Raw genomic sequence first — 17807 nt, 5'->3', positions numbered from 1 at the left:
AAAAAAAAAAAAAAAAAAAGAAATTTCTTCCACCAGATACCCTAAATCATCTCTCTCAAGTTCAAAGTTTCACAAATCTCTAGGGCAGGGGAGAAATGCCACTACTCTCTTTGCTAAAACATAACAAGAGTCACCTTTGCTCCAGTTCTCAATAAGTTCCTCATCTCCATCTGAGACCACCTCAGCCTGGACCTTATTGTTCATATCACTATCAGCATTTTTGTCAAAGCCATTCAACAAGTCTCTAGGAGGTTCCAAACTTTCCCACATTTTCCTGTCTTCTTTTGAGCCCTCCAAATTGTTCCAACCTCTGCCTGTTACCCAATTCCAAAGTCACTTCTACATTTGTGGGTACCTTTTCAGCAATGCCCCACTTCCAGTACCAATTTACTGTATTAGTTTGTTTTCACACTGCTGATAAAGACATACCCAAAACTGGAACAAACAAAAAAAAATTTAATTGGACTTACAGTTTCACATGGATAGGGAAGCCTCAGAATCATGGTGGGAGGTGAAAGGCTCTTCTTACATGGTGGTGGCAAGAGAAAATGAGGAAGAAGCAAAAGCAGAAACCCCTGATAAACCCACATTAGATCCTGTGAGACTTATTCATTGTCATGAGAATAGCACGGGAAAGACCGGCCCCTATGATTCAATTACCTCTCCCTGCGTCCCTCCCACAACATGTGGGAATTCTGGGAAATACAATTCAGGTTGAGATTTGGGTGGGGGCACAGCCAAATCATATCAGTATCCATAGACTGGAAAAAAAGACCTCAGCCTGTACCTCAAATTTCATACAGAAATTCACTCAAAATTGATTGTAGAATGAAATGTAAAATGTAAAAATATAAAAATGTTAGGAATTTTAAAACAAGAGAAAATCCTAAGGCTCTCTGGATAGACAAAGACAACATCAAAAAGAATGATCCATGAAAGAATAAATTTCTAAATTTGACCTCATCAAAATTAAAACCTTTTCTCAGTGAAAGACCCTGTTAACGTCAAAACATCATGTTGTATGCTGTAAATTTTTATTTGTCAGTAATACCTCAATAAAGAAAAAATAAGTAAACTTAGCAAAAGATCAACATAATAGTAAATGGCTAATTGCTTTATCAATTTTTTGAGGAAAATATTTAGCCAACTAACTATTGAGCTGGGTTCAAACTCAATCCACTATTAGATTCACTGATACTTTATTATTTATTAATTATTAAATAGGAAAATTTTAATTAATTGTGTTATATGGTTAATTTTTCAATTAGTCCATTTGCTCTGAATACAATTCTGAAATCCTTTAGCTGATAATTTTGAAAATAACAAAAAATACAAATGTGAAAAAATTTATATGTATAGATGCAAGTCCAAGAATGGCTAAAATAATCCTAACAAAGAAGATTAAAATGGAAGGAATCACTCTACCCTATAATAAGGCTTATGCTATAGCTACTGTAATCACAATAGTATGGTGTTGGCAAAGGGACAACCATATATAACAATGGAACAGAATAGACAATTTAGATAACATACAAATATGCCCAACTCTTTTCTCACAAAATACAAAAGCAATTCCATGGAGGAAGGATAGCCTTTTCAACAAATAGTATTAAAGCTATTGGACATCCATAGACCAAAACAGACAGACAAAACAAAACAAAACAAAAAATGCTCTCAACCTAAACCTCAAACTGTATAAAAATTATCTCAAAATTGATTGTGGACTGAATTGTAAAATACAAACATTTTCAGTAAAAAATAAAAGTAGAAAATCTTCAGGGTCTCAGGCTAGGAAAAGACTTGACATCAAAAGTATGATTCGTGAAGCAAATAATTTTCTAAATTGAATCCCATCAAAATGAAAACGTTTTCATGGTGAAAAGACAAGAGTTTGAAAAGACAAGCTATAGAGTGGCAGCAAATATTTGCTGACCGCATATCTGACAAAGAACTAGTATCTAAAATATATAAAGAACTTTCAAAACTCAAAAGTAATAAGCAATCCATTTAGAAAAGTTAAAAATATTTTATGGAAGGGGATATATACATAGCAAATAAGCACATAAAAAGGTGTGCAGCATCATTAGTCATTAAAGAAGTGCAAAATAAAACCACAATGAGGTATGACTCCACACCCATCAGAATGGTAAAATGAAAAATAATGGCAATACCAAATGTCAGGAGAGATGCAGAGAAACTGGATTATTCTGACATCACTGGCAGAAATATGAAATGGTACAGACACTCTGGAGAGCAATTTGATACTTTCTTACAATACCCAACATGAACTTGCCATATGATCCAGCAATTGCACTCTGGGGTGTTTATCACATGTAAATGAAAACTCATGTTCATGCAAAAACCTGCACGCAAATGTTCGTGGAAGCTTTTTTCATAATTGCCAAGAATTTGAAACATCCCAGATGTCCTCCAATGGGGGAAAGGTTAGACAAACTGTGGTATATGTGATATTACTCTTATGTGGTATATGTGATATAATCAAAGCAGTGAACTACTAATATGCACGAAAACGTGGATGAATCTCTAAGGAATTATGTTGAGTGAAAAAGCCAAAGCCAAAAGGCATTATTCCATTCATATCACAAACTGAAATGACAAAATTTTAGAGATGGAGCACAATTAATGGTTGCCAGAGTTGGGGACAGAGTGGCAGGGGAAGAAATGTGAAAAAAGTTGGGTGGTTATAAGAGAACAACATAAAGGATCTTTGTGGTGATAGATCTGTTCAGTATCTTTAATGTGGTGCAGATATACAAGTTTATAAGTGATAAAATAGTATAGATCTGAATGCAGACATACATATACACAGATACACAGAGAGATGAGTACAAGAGGGGAAATGTGAATAAAATCAGTCAACCACATCAATGTCAGTACCCTGGTTTTGATATAATATTAGACTTTTGCAAAATGTTACCATTGAGAAAACTGGGTAAAGGATCCTAGGAAATCTCTCTGCAATTTTTCTTACGACTACATGTGAATCTATAATTATCTCAATAAAAATGTCAATTTAATAAAGATATTAGACAATATCATACTGAATCTTGAATCCTAGTCAAGGAGTTTGAACTCTTTTCAATAGCTAGTTGAGACCCATAGAGGCTGGTTGAGTATAAATGACTTGATTAAGAGCTATGGATCAAAAGAACCAATATGATGGCAATGAGTGTGATGAATTAAAGGAGATGTTACTAAAAGCAGTGGCTCAAAAAACCATAGTCAGACATCAAGTTAGAGGTAATATTGAAACCAATATCGTACCCAATGAAGTGTACAACAGATCCATGCCTTATGGCCACTTTAGCAACCACACATCCAAACCAAATGCACTTTGTCCATGTTCTTTTTTTATAATTTGCACTATATTTGGGAATCTGATCATAAAATAAAGTCACTTCCAGGAGTTATTTTGCTATATTGAGCTCATTCTTTTATGCCATAATCTTAATATTTTGTAAAAATGAAGACATATTTTTAGTCTTTGGTTTCAATAATTTTATAATCATATAAATGTGCGTGAAATATGGTTTCTAGTTATTGTGGTAATTGGCATTTTTGAAAAAATCATTTTAAGGTGTTTGAAGATTAAAAAAACATATTAGACGTCTGGTTTAAATTAATTTTAACTAAATATTTATAAAATTTTGATTAAATACTTTTGTAATCAATGTTTAAATGTCTGAGGAAATGTAATTTGTTAATTGATTTCTTAGCTTTGTAGCCAGCATTAAATTTGCAGGAAATATTATTTAATGAATTTATACATTTATGTAATTTTGCCTGAGATAAAATACAACAGGAATGAAGCTCTTCTCCACGCACTAAAGATTCCAGGAGACCATCAGATTGCAGATCAGGGCTCTCTCCATCATACCACACTGCCCTGGAAAGGTTTACACCCTCTTTAAAGCCTCTCTGAGCTGCTGGCTCCAGATCAAGGAAGAATAGGCTTACCTTATGGGGTTGTCCATCCTGGACACTGTGAGGAAGGCAGCAAGGTTGGCTGTGTAAGAGGAGCACACGATGAGCGTGAAGAGCCACCAGCTGCCCATCACGATGCGCATGGCCACAGAGTTAACGGAAGATTCACCACCTGCGGGAGGCAGACAAAGTGGATTGGCCAGTGGCTTCTGGTCTCCCTCTCATCCCCAGGGAGGTGCTCTGCCCTGCAGCCAGGCACACAGGCTATCACTGGTGATGGGCTGGGAACCAGGGAGGTGACTGCCAGCTGGCTCTGGGCATCTGGCCAATTCTGGGATAGGATCCTAAAACCATGGATCTTGGACAGGGGCAGAGGACCACAAAATATGGAAAAGTTAGGATTGGGCTTCTAGTGGTGTGGAGTTCATCAAAACACCAAGGGTGGGGATCTGAATATCAAAATCTTTCAGTTAGGAGATTCTACCTCACAGTGGTAAGAACTTCTAGGGCTGCGGCCTTACATAAGATCCCTTTCCAATTTCAAATTCATATATAGCAGACTCGGGAATTCTGTAAATATAGAAATACCTCCTACGTGGAGGGCTCCCTGGCTTTCTTTTAAACTTCAGAAATGGGATGTCCCATATCACTTTTATTAGTATTCAGGCCTCTCTAGATGGCTTTTCTTCCCCCAGAATTTTCAGAAATCATGGCATGAGACTTTTAGTTAGAAGTTTAGCCTCTTTGAGGCCAATTATTTCTCCTTGGTCTCTAAAGTGTTAGGAGAAGAGAGCTTCTCACTGCTTATCTCCTTACATAACCTCGCAAAGCATTTGCCATGGTGCAAACGGGACCAAGACTCACATTAGAAACTTTGCAATTTGTTGCTCCAGTCACAATGGCACAATCCTATAACTCACTACTGGATAGAAGTGCCATTCAGACCCCTCAAAGGTAGGAGAATTTGTACCTCAAGAATGGCTGGAGTACTGCTTATATGATTGCAACACAATTGGGATTTTTTTTCCCATTAAGTCATCAAATTTAAGCAAGATTCACAGTTTCATTGACAACCTCATGTGCATAGCAATCACTTTAATGTAGGAGGGGAGAAAAGTGCAAAGCAGAACTCCAAAGTTAATTTTATCTAAAGTGGAGAATCAGGAATTGAAGTTGAGTTCCTTATTGTTGTTTCATTTAATTTATCTCTGATATTATTCAGGGAAGTTGGGTGCAACATGATATTTGTACTGTCCTAGAGATTAAGTAAAATTACATTTGAAATGACTTTGGTAAAATGCACCTGAGAACTTTGCCAATGGATAAGTTCTTCCAAGCCCCCAAAGCTATTCAAGGATCAGGGAACCAGAAAGGTACCTTGCTGTACGAACGCTCCATAGACAATCCAGATGGCACTGTGAAGAGTAGCAGAAGCTGATGGCCTGGGCTGGGCAGCACTCTGAGCTCTCACAGCCTGTATCCTGTTCAACACAAATATCAGCACACCAACCACGGGGATGGCTGCTGCAATGCACGCCCACACAGCAAAATCGAATGGAGCAAAGAGGGAGAAGATGCTGATTTTCTCCTCAGGTTTCTTGATTAGAATTCCCACCGAATAGTCCATGTACCGCTTGCTGAAGTCCACAACGCTCTCCCTTTCTGGGGTGATGGTGATGGCAGAGATCGCCAAGTCTGCTCTCTGAAAGGCAAAGCCATCTCATCAGACGGCAGTCCTCAGCTTACTGTTGGGCTCTGCCCTGGCTCAAGGTCCACCTTTGAACTGCTCTGTTCAGAGGAATGGATTTGAGAGCTGGCGCCCTGAGAGTCTGAATATTGTAAGGAAAATCCAACACTAAGTTCTCTGTTACTATTTCCTTCACCTTACAAGTTTCTCTCTTTTAAAAACTTCAGGAAACGACTTCTACAGAAAAGAGCCGAGTAAAGCATCTTCATTTCTCTATGAATTATAGTTTATCTTCACTTTCTTGTTGTTTTCCTACCAAACTTTAGCTATCGTCTTTTTATTTTCCCTGTGTTTCCCTCTACCCTTCACCAAGAAGGCCCTTCTATCTTCTTCTAAGCCTGTCTGCATCCTCCCTACATGTTAAGACCAGAGGCACACTCCATTTCTTCATCACACCCCTCAGACTCTATTATCCCACATTGATCTCTCTCTTTTCTAAAACACTTCGGAAGTTATATGATGAGTTCTACAGCTATGTTAGACTTCATTAACATATTAGCTACTGAGTGTTTTATATGTAGACTTTATGCCAGAGAGTAAAATACTGAAAGAATAAAGGGGTCATCTACTTACTTCTATCTTCCCCCACCCTTAATTCATGGTTTGCAGACCCACAGGTTGATTCTTTCATGATAAAGTCATGGTGTGAAGAATCTCTATGGATGTTCCCTACTGTGACCTCAAAATTATCTCCCAAGATGTTTGCCTTCCAAAATAGGCTTCCATTTCAAACACAGACAGAAACGCCATTAAGATGGATCCAGACTGTGAGGATGAAGCTGCCAAGTTTGGGGCGATCACAAGCTTCATGTCTGGATGGGTAGATGCCAGGTGACAATGGGGCCTAGAGTCCTCCTTTAGTCACAAGAACACTGAAAGGCAGACATCATAATGATCTGGGCTCTTGGCCGTCCAAGTGGGAGGCATCAGCAGAACCGGTTTCTTTTAGAATGACCAATAGTGACAACTGATTCAACCTCCATGCTCAAGCTGGGGAAACACACGTGGAAGGATTTTTTTAAGGTTTAATATGTGGGCTAGGGACAGATATACTCATGTCCTAAACTGAAATTTAATACTATACCTTGAGTAAAGACAAAACATGGAGGTGACCCTATCAACACCCTCCTCTTACACTTGTCACACTGGCATCTCTGGTTCTTGCCTCTCTTCTAAATATCCCAACATCCGGGGACTATTTTTAGGATTAGGAAAGTTTGGAGCATATTTAAGGGGTTAAAAAGAAATGTAGTGGAGCAGGATAGGCTTATAACACAGAATGAAGGTAAACTAATTTATGGAGCAAGGTTCGAAGGAGGCACAAAGGAATCAACTCATGACACAGGTGGAGGGTTGTCCTGTGACAGTGGGAGAGACTGACAGGGGACAGGGGACACTCCCCTCTGTGGGAGATGGCAGGTGCCTGCAGATGTACGTTTCATAGGCATTAGAAGTACAATTTTATGCCCCAAAGTCTCAGTTTATTTCCCCGATATAGAAGTGCAATTATTTATTTATTTATTTATTTATTTATTTATTTATTTTTTTGAGACAGAGTCTCACTCTATTGCCCAGGCTGGAGTGCAGTGGCCGGATCTCAGCTCACTGCAAGCTCCGCCTCCCGGGTTTACGCCATTCTCCTGCCTCAGCCTCCCGAGTAGCTGGGACTACAGGCGCCCGCCACCTCGCCCGCCTAGTTTTTTTTTGTATTTTTTAGTAGAGACAGGGTTTCACGGTGTTAGCCAGGATGGTCTCGATCTCCTGACCTCGTGATCCACCCGTCTCGGCCTCCCAAAGTGCTGGGATTACAGGCTTGAGCCACCGTGCCCGGCCTCATTTATTTTTTTAGTTGGGAAGGATAGAAGATTCTTAGGTAGCTCAAGAAGAAAGGTAAACTTTTTAAACAGTCTCTGAGAGACATAGCCAAAGAGCCCAACAGAGGACAAGTTAAAAGATTTTGGCAAGTACTGGAGGCCCAGCTGATTCTGGAGACCACACAGGGTTTCTACAGCAACCTGGACAGATTCGTAATTTCCTTCTCTAATTGAGTGCAGCAACCTGGATTTCAGAGTGAAGAGGATAGATAATAGAATCCATTCAGGCTTAGGGTGCAAGAAAAAAGTCAAGAACAGTGGGAGTCACAAGGGATGAAGGGAGGAGGGATTTATCTGGCCACCCATGGAGGATGCAGTATCAGAAAGGCACAGAAGCCGCAGAGAAAGATGCACCTCAAATACACACACTACGTGGAAAGAACCGGACACAAAAGACCACATCTTGTATGACTCAAAAGACCACATCTTGTATGACACAAAAGACCACATCTTGTATACAAAATGTTCACTGAAGCAACTCTATGAGATACAAAGTAGATTAATGGTTGCCTAGGGCTGGGGGTGGGAATAGCATTAACTATAAGTAGGTATGGAAGATCTCAATGGGGTGACGGAAGTATTCTAAAACTAGATTATAATGAAGGTTGCACAAGCCAGTACCTTTACTAAAAATCATTGAGTTGTATATCTAAAATGGGTAAATTTTATAGTATGTGAATTTATCACAGTAAAGCTGTTTCTTAAAAAGATTAATAGAAATCAGAGGAATGACAAGCCTAGTGTCTGCCTTTACCGATTTAAAAAGCAAAGGGCCTTTGCTGTCAGAGTAAAGGTTCAAAAGAGTCAGAAGGACAACTTGTTGTGGTCATGCAGTGGGCTAGTGATGGTGACATGTAAGATGCTAACAAGATGCATGGGGGTGAACAATGGAGTGCAGCACAGCAAAGCTCCCTGGAGGCAAGGGTGTCAAAGTACTGGGAGTCCAGAGTTGTCTACAGGGATGTCAGAAGTTGTCAGAATGGTGGTAGGAGGAATAATGGAGATGGAGGACTTGAGTCAGATGCCATCATGATAAATGATCATGGGGAAACGACCCAGGGTCGTGAGATGACAAGAAGGGGGACATGGTAAGTTGGCCTCATGCCATGAGTTTCAATGAGGATGCAGTTTCCACGGGAGGGAAGAAGAGTACAATTTAAATGAGTATGAGGACCTGTGGGATGCCACACCATCCACACATAGCAATGTAGACACACACATGTGTATGCATATCCTACCTGTGGTCTATGAGGGATAGGAGAATGAGCACTCACCAGTACCCCTGGTGGGAACTAGGTTTCTGCTTCACCCTAAATATGGGGTGGTTCCCTGAAAGGTGTGCTACAGAGTAGGCACAGTGGATGATAGACTTCAAATGAATGACATAAGTGGGCAGGGAGGTAACACAGAGTGTCAGGGATGAGGAGATACAAGAGCAGAAATGGATGTAGCAGGGGATTTGAAGACAAAAGAGCCTTTGTGTGTGGAGAATGGTAACTGTGGTCTGTTTAGCTGGTCCCAAGGTTTCCACGGTGCAATTGATCAAGTTTAGATATTACCCCAGAGGAAGACTAGGGTGCCCCTGCCCCTGGATCTGCTGTGGGGACCTACCTTGCTGATGAGCTCCCCGATCATCCCGTTCCAGGAGGTGTTATGGAGCTGGTGACCATACCTGCCATCAGGGGCTTGATAAATCTCATATTTGAAGCCCAGAGCCTTGGCCAGTGCATCCAGGACATCTATGGAGAACCCTTTGTAGCGCTTGGGCTGTCCTAGGATGTTCTCAGCCACCATCACGAAAGGCTCTTCCTGAGGACAACAGAATGAAGGTTCTCCAATTAAATAACAGGTTCATTAACACATATCTCGAGTGTATTGTTAGAGAGAAAGATGTGATTAGAACATTTGCAGTTCCCCAATTTAGGACTGGAGGCTCAACTTACCTGCCCTTTTCTAAAAGCCGTGTATGGACACTCAAGGAACAGTGCACAGGATGATCACTCCAATCAGTAGGTCCATACAGAGGAGTGGAGATTCATTTGTCCTATGTTATGTTATCCCAGGCTCTGCTCCAACCCCTACTTCCCTGAATAATATGGTTTGTTTTCCTTCCTCCATTTGAAACATCCATGCAGAGTTAGGACCCTGTCCTTAGAATATGCCAAAATTATATGAGGCCCACATAAGAAACATGAAACTTCTCATCCAGGATAATAAGTGAGGATAAAGTTCTGTGACATTAGGTTGAGAGAAAAAGCATTATGTCTACTGGCAATACTAGAAAGTGGATATGGATTAACTGGCCAAGGCCAGACCAGAAGTCAAAGGGTAAGATAGAATTCAAACCCAGAGTTCCGAGTTCAAAGCCATGCCATGCTCACACCTGCACATGTTGTGCTATGCCACATGTGAGCGAGGTGGTCATCTGAAAAATGCCTCAGCGCTCACCACCATTCCCCTTCCTTCTTGTGTGAAACTGAACAAGGGGCCTTTGGCAAACAGTTCCAGGGAGTATAGCTCATTAATTTAGTTATGTTGGGAAATAGGGTGTAAAGCTTGTTTGTGGTGTGCAAACAGGGAATGCACAAATATTGCTGCCAAAGATTTCTGAGCCAAGGGAATGCTAGTGTCTGCTGGGACAGAAGGGACATTTGGGCATGGGTGACCCAGTCAATAAGAGGCAAATCTATAACGTCTCTTGCAGTTTTTATAAAAATGTGAAAAAAGCAATTGAAAGGAAGATGCTTTTAAGGTCTCTCACAAATGCAAAAGTCTATGATTCCAGGCTACCCATGCAGAAAAGTTGCAACTACCAAATGGTCCTCATTCTGAACTTGTGTCACATGAGCCCATCAGTAGTGTTGGGTGCTAGGAAATGTCCTCCTCCAGCATCTATCTTGGGGTTCTGGCTACCAGAACAGCTCTCCTAAGGACCAGTAGTGGGTCAAGATCCAGTTTACATCCAAGAACAAGGGGAGCAGCTGGGCCCCCTCTGGTCCTCAGAGGAGGCTATGGATGAGAAGTCCTTTTCTAGAGCAGCTCAGGGACTTCCTATGGAAAGCACAGAGGTCCTGGGGCAGAAACATCAATCTCACTCTTCCTTTCATTATTCACACAATTAGTTAAATGAAAGGCCTTATGAAAGCTCACAACACTCTTCAAGATTCTCTTCTCCCAAAACCCAGCATTAAACAGAAAGCAGCCTCTGATTCAACAGCCTGGATGGTGTAGCTCCCAGAATGTCCCCATGATCCTACCAAGACAGTCACCACTTTGAGAGTCAATCCTTGGAGGCGGCTGCCCATGGGCCTCTCTTGCAAGCTGCCATTCAAGCCCTTCTCTGAGTCCCACGTTGCCAACTGTGAAGGAGAAATAAAGATTATGAGGGATGGAACTGGCACCTATGCACACCTTAGGACCTCGGCTCCTACACTGGGAGCCTGAATTAGGCAGGTAGGGTAACAGCAGTCCCCCGGAGTTCCCAGAGACCCAGAGCCATTTTAAAACCCTAAAGAGAATAGACATATGGTAAGCAGAGTTACATGTCCTCCTTCAGCTTGCCTGGATCTCTAGAGCTCAGCACAGCCCTAAAATGAAACCAACTGGTGAGAACTTGTCTCTAAAACAAATGTTTATGTCCAGTTTTATTCTGTTCACCCACAGAGGCCATGTCACTGTGATGCCTGCAAAATACCCTCTTTGTTTAATTATTCCTTTGGTTTGCCCAGGCCACAAGGCCCTTGAGTTCAGCCATTGCTCCCTCCATGGGTAGGATGAGGCTCAGCAGTAAAGCAAGTAGCAAACACTCAAGTGCACAGCTTGCCTTGCACCCCGGTGCCTATGGCAAGCAGGGTCAAGAGCTTCCTGCCTGTTTTCACTGTGGTGTCAGCTGCTTCATTTTCCTTGATAGGCAGGTAGAGGCTAATGGCAGGGTAAATGTGCTCTGAATCTGCTACATTCTCCTAAGCCTGCAGAGTGTATCCAATAGCCAGATGCATCTCTGACAGTCATCCTAAGGTGGTCACGGAGAACCTACCTTGGATCAGAAACAGTGAAGAGATACAGTTGTTCATGAGACTGCTTTCCCTCCCTGCATCCTTGCAGGGTCTATACAATGACAAAACTTTTGTCTGGGAAATGATTCTCAACTATTAATGGAGAAGACATAACAAAATGCAGATACCCAGCCCCATCTCAAGTCAACTAAATCAGGATCTCAGGGCCTGAGCATAGGAAGTTAATGCCTCCCGAGTGCTCCTGATACTGCAGCCAAGGTTTAAAACCCCTGCTCTTCTAGGTCACTGGCCCTCCAACTTGGCTGCATATTAGTATCTCTTCAGGGGGGCTTTATAATAAAATGTACTGAAAGTTGGGTCCTACCCCCAGAGACTCTTATGTAATTGGTCTGTAGAGTACTAGAGATGAATATTTTAGCTTCCCAGGTGATTCTAATGCACAGCCAGAATTGTGAACCACTGTTGTTGATTAAAGCCATGATGCTCAAACTATGATATCCACACAAATGGCCCAGGGATTTTCTATGCACTTTGTGATTCTGGCACCTGAGATTATTCATGTCTAACAAGCTCCCAGGTGATGCTGCTGCTGCTGCTGCTGCTAATCCATGGACCACCATTTAAATAGCAGGGGGCTAAAGGGTCAAACTGCCACAGGCAGTATATACTGTTATCAGGGAAAAATCCATAAGATCCCCTAGTTAACCTGAAGAGAAGAAGAACCCCAGTGGAAAAGTGCTACTGGGAGCCCTGAAGGAACCACCAACTGTTCCACTTAAGAATGCTTCTACTCTCTCAGCATTTCCCATGGTTCTGACATCTGCAGTAGCGTCTGCATACTGAGCCCTGACTATAAGGCCATAGAACCTGAGGGGCCATTCCTCCTGGAAGAGACAACAACTCTGAGATATAAAGTAAAACCATCAGAATAAGAGATGGAGTTCTAGAGTCAGTTTTACAGAAACCTGGAATTTCCTGTTGTCACCTTGGACATCATGCCCAACAAGACCCACTCCATTCTAAATAATAGGATGCCTTGGTGTGATGAATAAATAAATTAGTAAAAAACATGGCCATGTACCCTGAAGAACCACCCACCACCACCACCACTAATTAATTTGGGGGCATTGAGATAAAGAACAAATGAAGATCTACCCAAAATTCTGCTTAAAGACCTTGAAGATACCAATATACCACACTTTGGGTAATGATACAGTTTAAAAAAAAAAAAGCAAAAATCATGGCTATTTCTCCATTGGATCTTAAGAAATAGGCTAGGAGCTGTGGCTTATGCCTGCAATCCCAGCACTTTGGGAGGCCAAGGCGGGTGGATCACTTGAGTCCAGGAATTCAAAATCAGTCTGGGCAATATGGTGAAATACTGCCTCTATAAAAAATAAAAATAAATTAGCCAGGTGTGGTGGCATACACCTGTAGTCCCAGCTACTTGGGAGGTTGAGGTGGGAGGTTCAATTGAGACCAGGAGGTCAAGACTGCAGAGAGGCGTAATTGTGCCACTGCATTCCAGCCTGGGCAATAGAGTGAGATCCTGCCAAAGAAGGAAGGGAGGAAGGAAGGAAGGAAGGAAGGGAAAGAAATACAGAAAGAAAGGGGGGGGAGATTGAGAGAGGAAAGGAAAGGAAAGGAAAGGAAGAAATTGCATGAAGATGCAGAATCGATTCCTACAGCTGGATTAAAATGCTTGTCAGCGGGAAGAGGACAAATTCAGACAAATGGGGCCAAGGGGTTGATTGCCCCTATTCTTTGGATGTTCTACCATGGACTCACTGGGGCAGGAGTGGATATTTATTTGGGGTGCCTGCATCTGCACTACCTTAACTGCTTAGCCCAGATGCTGGAGCTGCTTAGCCCTGATGTGTAAACTGCTACTTCTCCTGGGTGTGGGTGGAGTTGTAGAGGTCTTCTTGACCACCCCAATGGCTCATAGAGTCATAACAGAAGCCATCTTGTCCTAATGATGATGCAACCATTCCAGACACTCCATACTCTATCTTGCACCAGGACCCTTTTGCCTAACATCTGCTGCCAAACCTTCCTGGCACGGTGAAGGGGCATCTTAATTCTCTACTGTCTTGGCTTGAGTGAGTGTTTGGAATGGGGCTCTGTGCATCTTGATCAAGAAGGACTTCTCTATCTTTCTACTGGGATTGTAATCAGAAATTAGAATGGAGGATGGAGGCAGGAAGAAACAGTTGGGATGAAGCCCTGAACATCATTCTCTACTTCTGGCCCACTGCTTGGCTCTAGGAGGCACCACCTCAGTCCCCCTAGACCTTTGCAACAGCTTTCTTGTTGGTTTCATTACTCTCAACCTCTCTCTCTTACAGCTCATCCTTCAACAGGCAAGTGGGTACCCTTACAACAAATAAACTCAAATATGAACTATATTAATTAAACTATTCTAATGAATTCCTTTTTCCTACAGAATAAATCCTAAGACTTTTAAACTTGGCCTAAAAGAAAAGCCTTCCTCATCCAGAGCCAATCCAGACTCTCAACCTCACTTTAGTTTATGTAGTTACGGTATACTATAATCCCCAAAATTCCTCCTCCTTTCTCAGGCACACCACATTCCCTCCTGATATTTGTATCTGGTTTCTTTCTGCCTGGAATGCCCTTTCTCTTCTTCTGGGTCTGGTAAACTCTTACTTCTTTGTTGAAATGAGATTTCGCTTTAGAATAGTTTTAGATTTACAGAAAAGTTGTAGATGCTGTGCAGAGAATGTCAATAGATCGATACCCAGTTTTTCCCATTGTTAAGATATAACATTAGAATGACACATTTATCACCACTAATGAATGTTCAGCCTAATATCCATGATTTATGCAAATCTGCAATAGAAATGAAATAGAAAGATCTCCAGTTCCTTCTACTGTTGGCCTAAGTCAGTAAGTCAGCTGTGGCATTGGGGTTTCTTGCCATGTTCTCTGGAGTCAAAACCCTGTCTTCATAAGCTGTCTAGAGCCTCAGGCTCCTGAGCTGGACCTGGCCTTTCTCATTCCCATCTCAGGGTCTCCAACCTTGCCTTGAATTCCAGGCTCTCCTCTCCAACATTAACTTCTGTAACTGAGGAAGAAGACGGGAACTTGGAGGTGTGAACTTAGCAGACGTTCATGAGTCAGTAGACCTATGCTCTAGTTGTTGTCTCCACTTATGTGAGTGACCTCAGACAGCACTTGACAGCACAGTGCTTGAAACATAGAAAGAGTCAACAAATATTTTTTCAATAAAGTACACTTTACTGAGATTCCATCATTTTCTTTTCTTTTCTTTTTTTTAGACAGGATCTCACTCTGTTGTCCAGGATAGAATGCAGTGGTATGATCATGGCTCACTGCATCCTCTGCCTCCTGGGCTCAAGTGATCCTCCCACCTCAGCCTTCCAAGTAGCTAGGACTACAGGAGTACACCACTACATCCTGCAAATTTTTCTGTATTTTTTGTAGAGATGAGGTTGTGCCATGTTGCTCAGGCTGGTCTCAAACTTCTGGGCTCAAGAGATCCACTGACCTCAGCCTCCCAAAATGTTGGGATTACAGGCATGGGCCACTGTGCCCAGCCGATTCTATTTTCTTATCTATGAAATGGGAAATAAAAATCTTCCTTGCCTATCAAATTGAGGGGCTGTTCAAAGAAGAAAATAACTTTGAAATAGTCTATTATAAAATAGCTTAATTAAAAATCACAAAGTAAAGAACCAGGATATAAGACTGCATACAATATGATCTCAATTATGTTTTTTTTTAAAGCAGTGGTAAAAATGGGAGAAGATACATTAAAATGTGATACATGGATATGTGTGTTACACATAGGTGATGGAATTACAAGTAATCATTACTACCTTCTTTACCCTCTTCCTGATTTTAACAGGATTTTCACTAATAGGAAGTAAAATAAGCTTTTGATAAAAATAACTAGCATAGATGATTGAGCAATATCCTATCACATGCACTTGTACGACTGAAAACTGCATGATGGGGGAGCAACTGGAGACAAATTACCTGTCAATATGTCAAGGCCAATCTGAGAGTCAGAACCCAATAAATCAGTGCTTTGGCTCTAAGGAATTTTGGTCTAGGGGTGCCTCATCATGAAGGGGCATATGGCTAGTTTGACCAGCACAGCTTCTCATATTCTAGGATCTCTCCAAGATGGTGGGAGCTCTGTAAACTGTTGGGTTGGGAGATAGGAAGTGGCCACAGCTGAGGCCCAGATCCATGAAGATAAGCAATCCAAGTAATCTTTCTCCACTGAGAAAGAGGAGCAGCTCCAAATCATTTTAGTTAATATTCAGACAATCTTAATACGAGAAGGCCATGTAAATTAAAATGGAATTTCATGAAGGAAAAAAAATTCTTCCAAGCCTATTATCATGCTTATCTCTTCATCTAAAAGTGGTTAAGACTTAAAAAGTATTTTTGTTTTGTTTTGTTTTGTTTTGCTTTAATACAGACTTCTCTTTCTCCCTAGCCTTTAGGCATCCTGTACCCTGGCAAAGCAAGAAAAAAAATACGTCAAAGCAAAAAATCAAAATTCTGCCTTTCAAACACATCAAAGTACAACTATGTTCCAGGATTCAGGATCCTTCATATTGAGTAGCAAAGTTTCTTATTCCCTCATATCAGACAGAAGCCAAGTGCTCCAAGCTGAGTGAATCTCCTCATTTCCACAAAACCGTGTGCTCTTGCCCAAATCTTAAGACAACAGTGGTAAACCTCCATCATTTCTGGGCAAGGCCATCCGTCTGTGATCCAAAATATAAGGCCAGAACATAGAAAAGCACGGTTCACATGAGATAATCCAGTGGAATATTTTTAAGTAAATGAAGGCTTTAAATGGATTACCAGCCCTGTAGTCAACCAAGATCAGAAGAGACTTGCATCCCACCTCCATCCTGAGGGTGTCTGGTGCTCCCCACTCCGAATGCTCAAGAAAATGTTTCAGTCAATAAAAGCCAAATGAAGCCAATGGACTTGATAAATGGGAAGCCAGAAAAACCTTTTACCCAAAGAAGTCCCGACACTTAGTCATACAGCTCCAGACCATTTCATTTGTACCTAAGTGTGTCTACTCTGACTTCCCCTTGTATTTTGCAGACAGAATTTTGTTTACAGGATTGATGAATTTATGGCCACAGACACCCACTTTTGACAGCTGACCTGTCAAGATCAGTGCCTGAAAAACTAATTTCCAGCACTGTTAAACAAAACAAGTACTGCTGCTATTTGATAAGACAGCTACGGTTTTCATTCATTGCTGAGATCTGCTCTACCCAAACCAGAAATGTGGATGGAGCCAGAGGTTACAGCACAATCATCACTTGAAAGGAGATATATGGCCTCAAAATCTGATTATGACAAACAACTGTGCAAGAGATCAGCCAATTGGAGAATATATTTCACAAATCACTGGTCTCAGGAAAATATATTTCCCAAGTCAACCGGGCTGTTCTTCAAGTTAGTGTTTCTGAGTTGTAAGATGTGGGGATTTGGGACTTTGTGGCCCTGTCCTTAATAAATGCAGGGCTATTAACCCTAAATAGGACAAGTGTCCTTTGGAAGATTGGGCTTCGTGTTCTGTAGACTAGTTATAAAGGTGTCTTAAAGTGTCATTCTCTTTTCATAGGGAGGGAGGATAGAAAGAGGTGCAATCTAACTGTTTTACAGCCCAGGGACAGAATATAACCAATTTCATATAGAGAACATTGTATATTCCTGCGAAGGGAAGGACAGAGGAAGGGAGGAAAGAAGGAAAGAGGGAAGGAGGGAGGGAAGGAAGGAAGGAAGGAAGGAAGGAAGGAAGGAAGGAAGGAGGAAAGGAAGGAAAGGGAGGAAGCAAGAGAAGGAAGGAAGGAGACAAGGCAGGAGGGAGGGAAGAAGGGAGGGAGTGAAGAAGAGAGAGAGGGAGAAAGGGAGGGAGGGAGCGAGGGAAGGAAGAAAAGAAGGAGGGAAGGAAGGAAGGAAGGAAGGAAGGAAGGAAGGAAGGAAGGAAGGAAGGAAGGAAGGAGAGAAGGATGGAGGGAGGGAAGGAGGGAAAGGGAGGAAGCAAGAGAAGGAAGGAAGGACAGAAGGCAGGAGGGAGGGAAGGAGGGAGAGAGCAAAGAAGGGAGAGAGGGAGAAAAGGAGGGAGGGAACAAGAGAAGGAAGGAAGGAAGGAGAGAGGGAGGGAGGGAAGGAAGGAGGGAGAAAGGAAGGAAGGAGAGA

At 41.8% G+C, this 17807-nt stretch overlaps 1 protein-coding gene across 1 annotated transcript in view; it reads right to left on the bottom strand.

Moving 5' to 3' along the window:
- The window catches only part of GRID1 (glutamate receptor, ionotropic, delta 1), a 786384-nt gene that overhangs the window by 133234 nt on the left and 635343 nt on the right, over positions 1-17807 (bottom strand). Inside the window, exons 12-15 of the mRNA XM_011950437.1 lie at positions 10824-10925; positions 9178-9375; positions 5323-5647; positions 3979-4117 (exon numbers count right to left, since the gene is read on the bottom strand). Of these exons, the coding sequence (XP_011805827.1) occupies positions 3979-4117; positions 5323-5647; positions 9178-9375; positions 10824-10925 (764 nt within the window). The remainder of the gene's footprint in view (positions 1-3978; positions 4118-5322; positions 5648-9177; positions 9376-10823; positions 10926-17807) is intronic.

This window comes from Colobus angolensis, unplaced genomic scaffold (assembly GCF_000951035.1).
Source record: "Colobus angolensis palliatus isolate OR3802 unplaced genomic scaffold, Cang.pa_1.0 Scaffold307, whole genome shotgun sequence".
Classification (NCBI taxonomy): Eukaryota; Metazoa; Chordata; class Mammalia; order Primates; family Cercopithecidae; genus Colobus; species Colobus angolensis.
The sequence above is the reverse complement of the archived record's forward strand: the minus strand, read 5'-3'. Positions and strand labels throughout refer to the sequence as shown.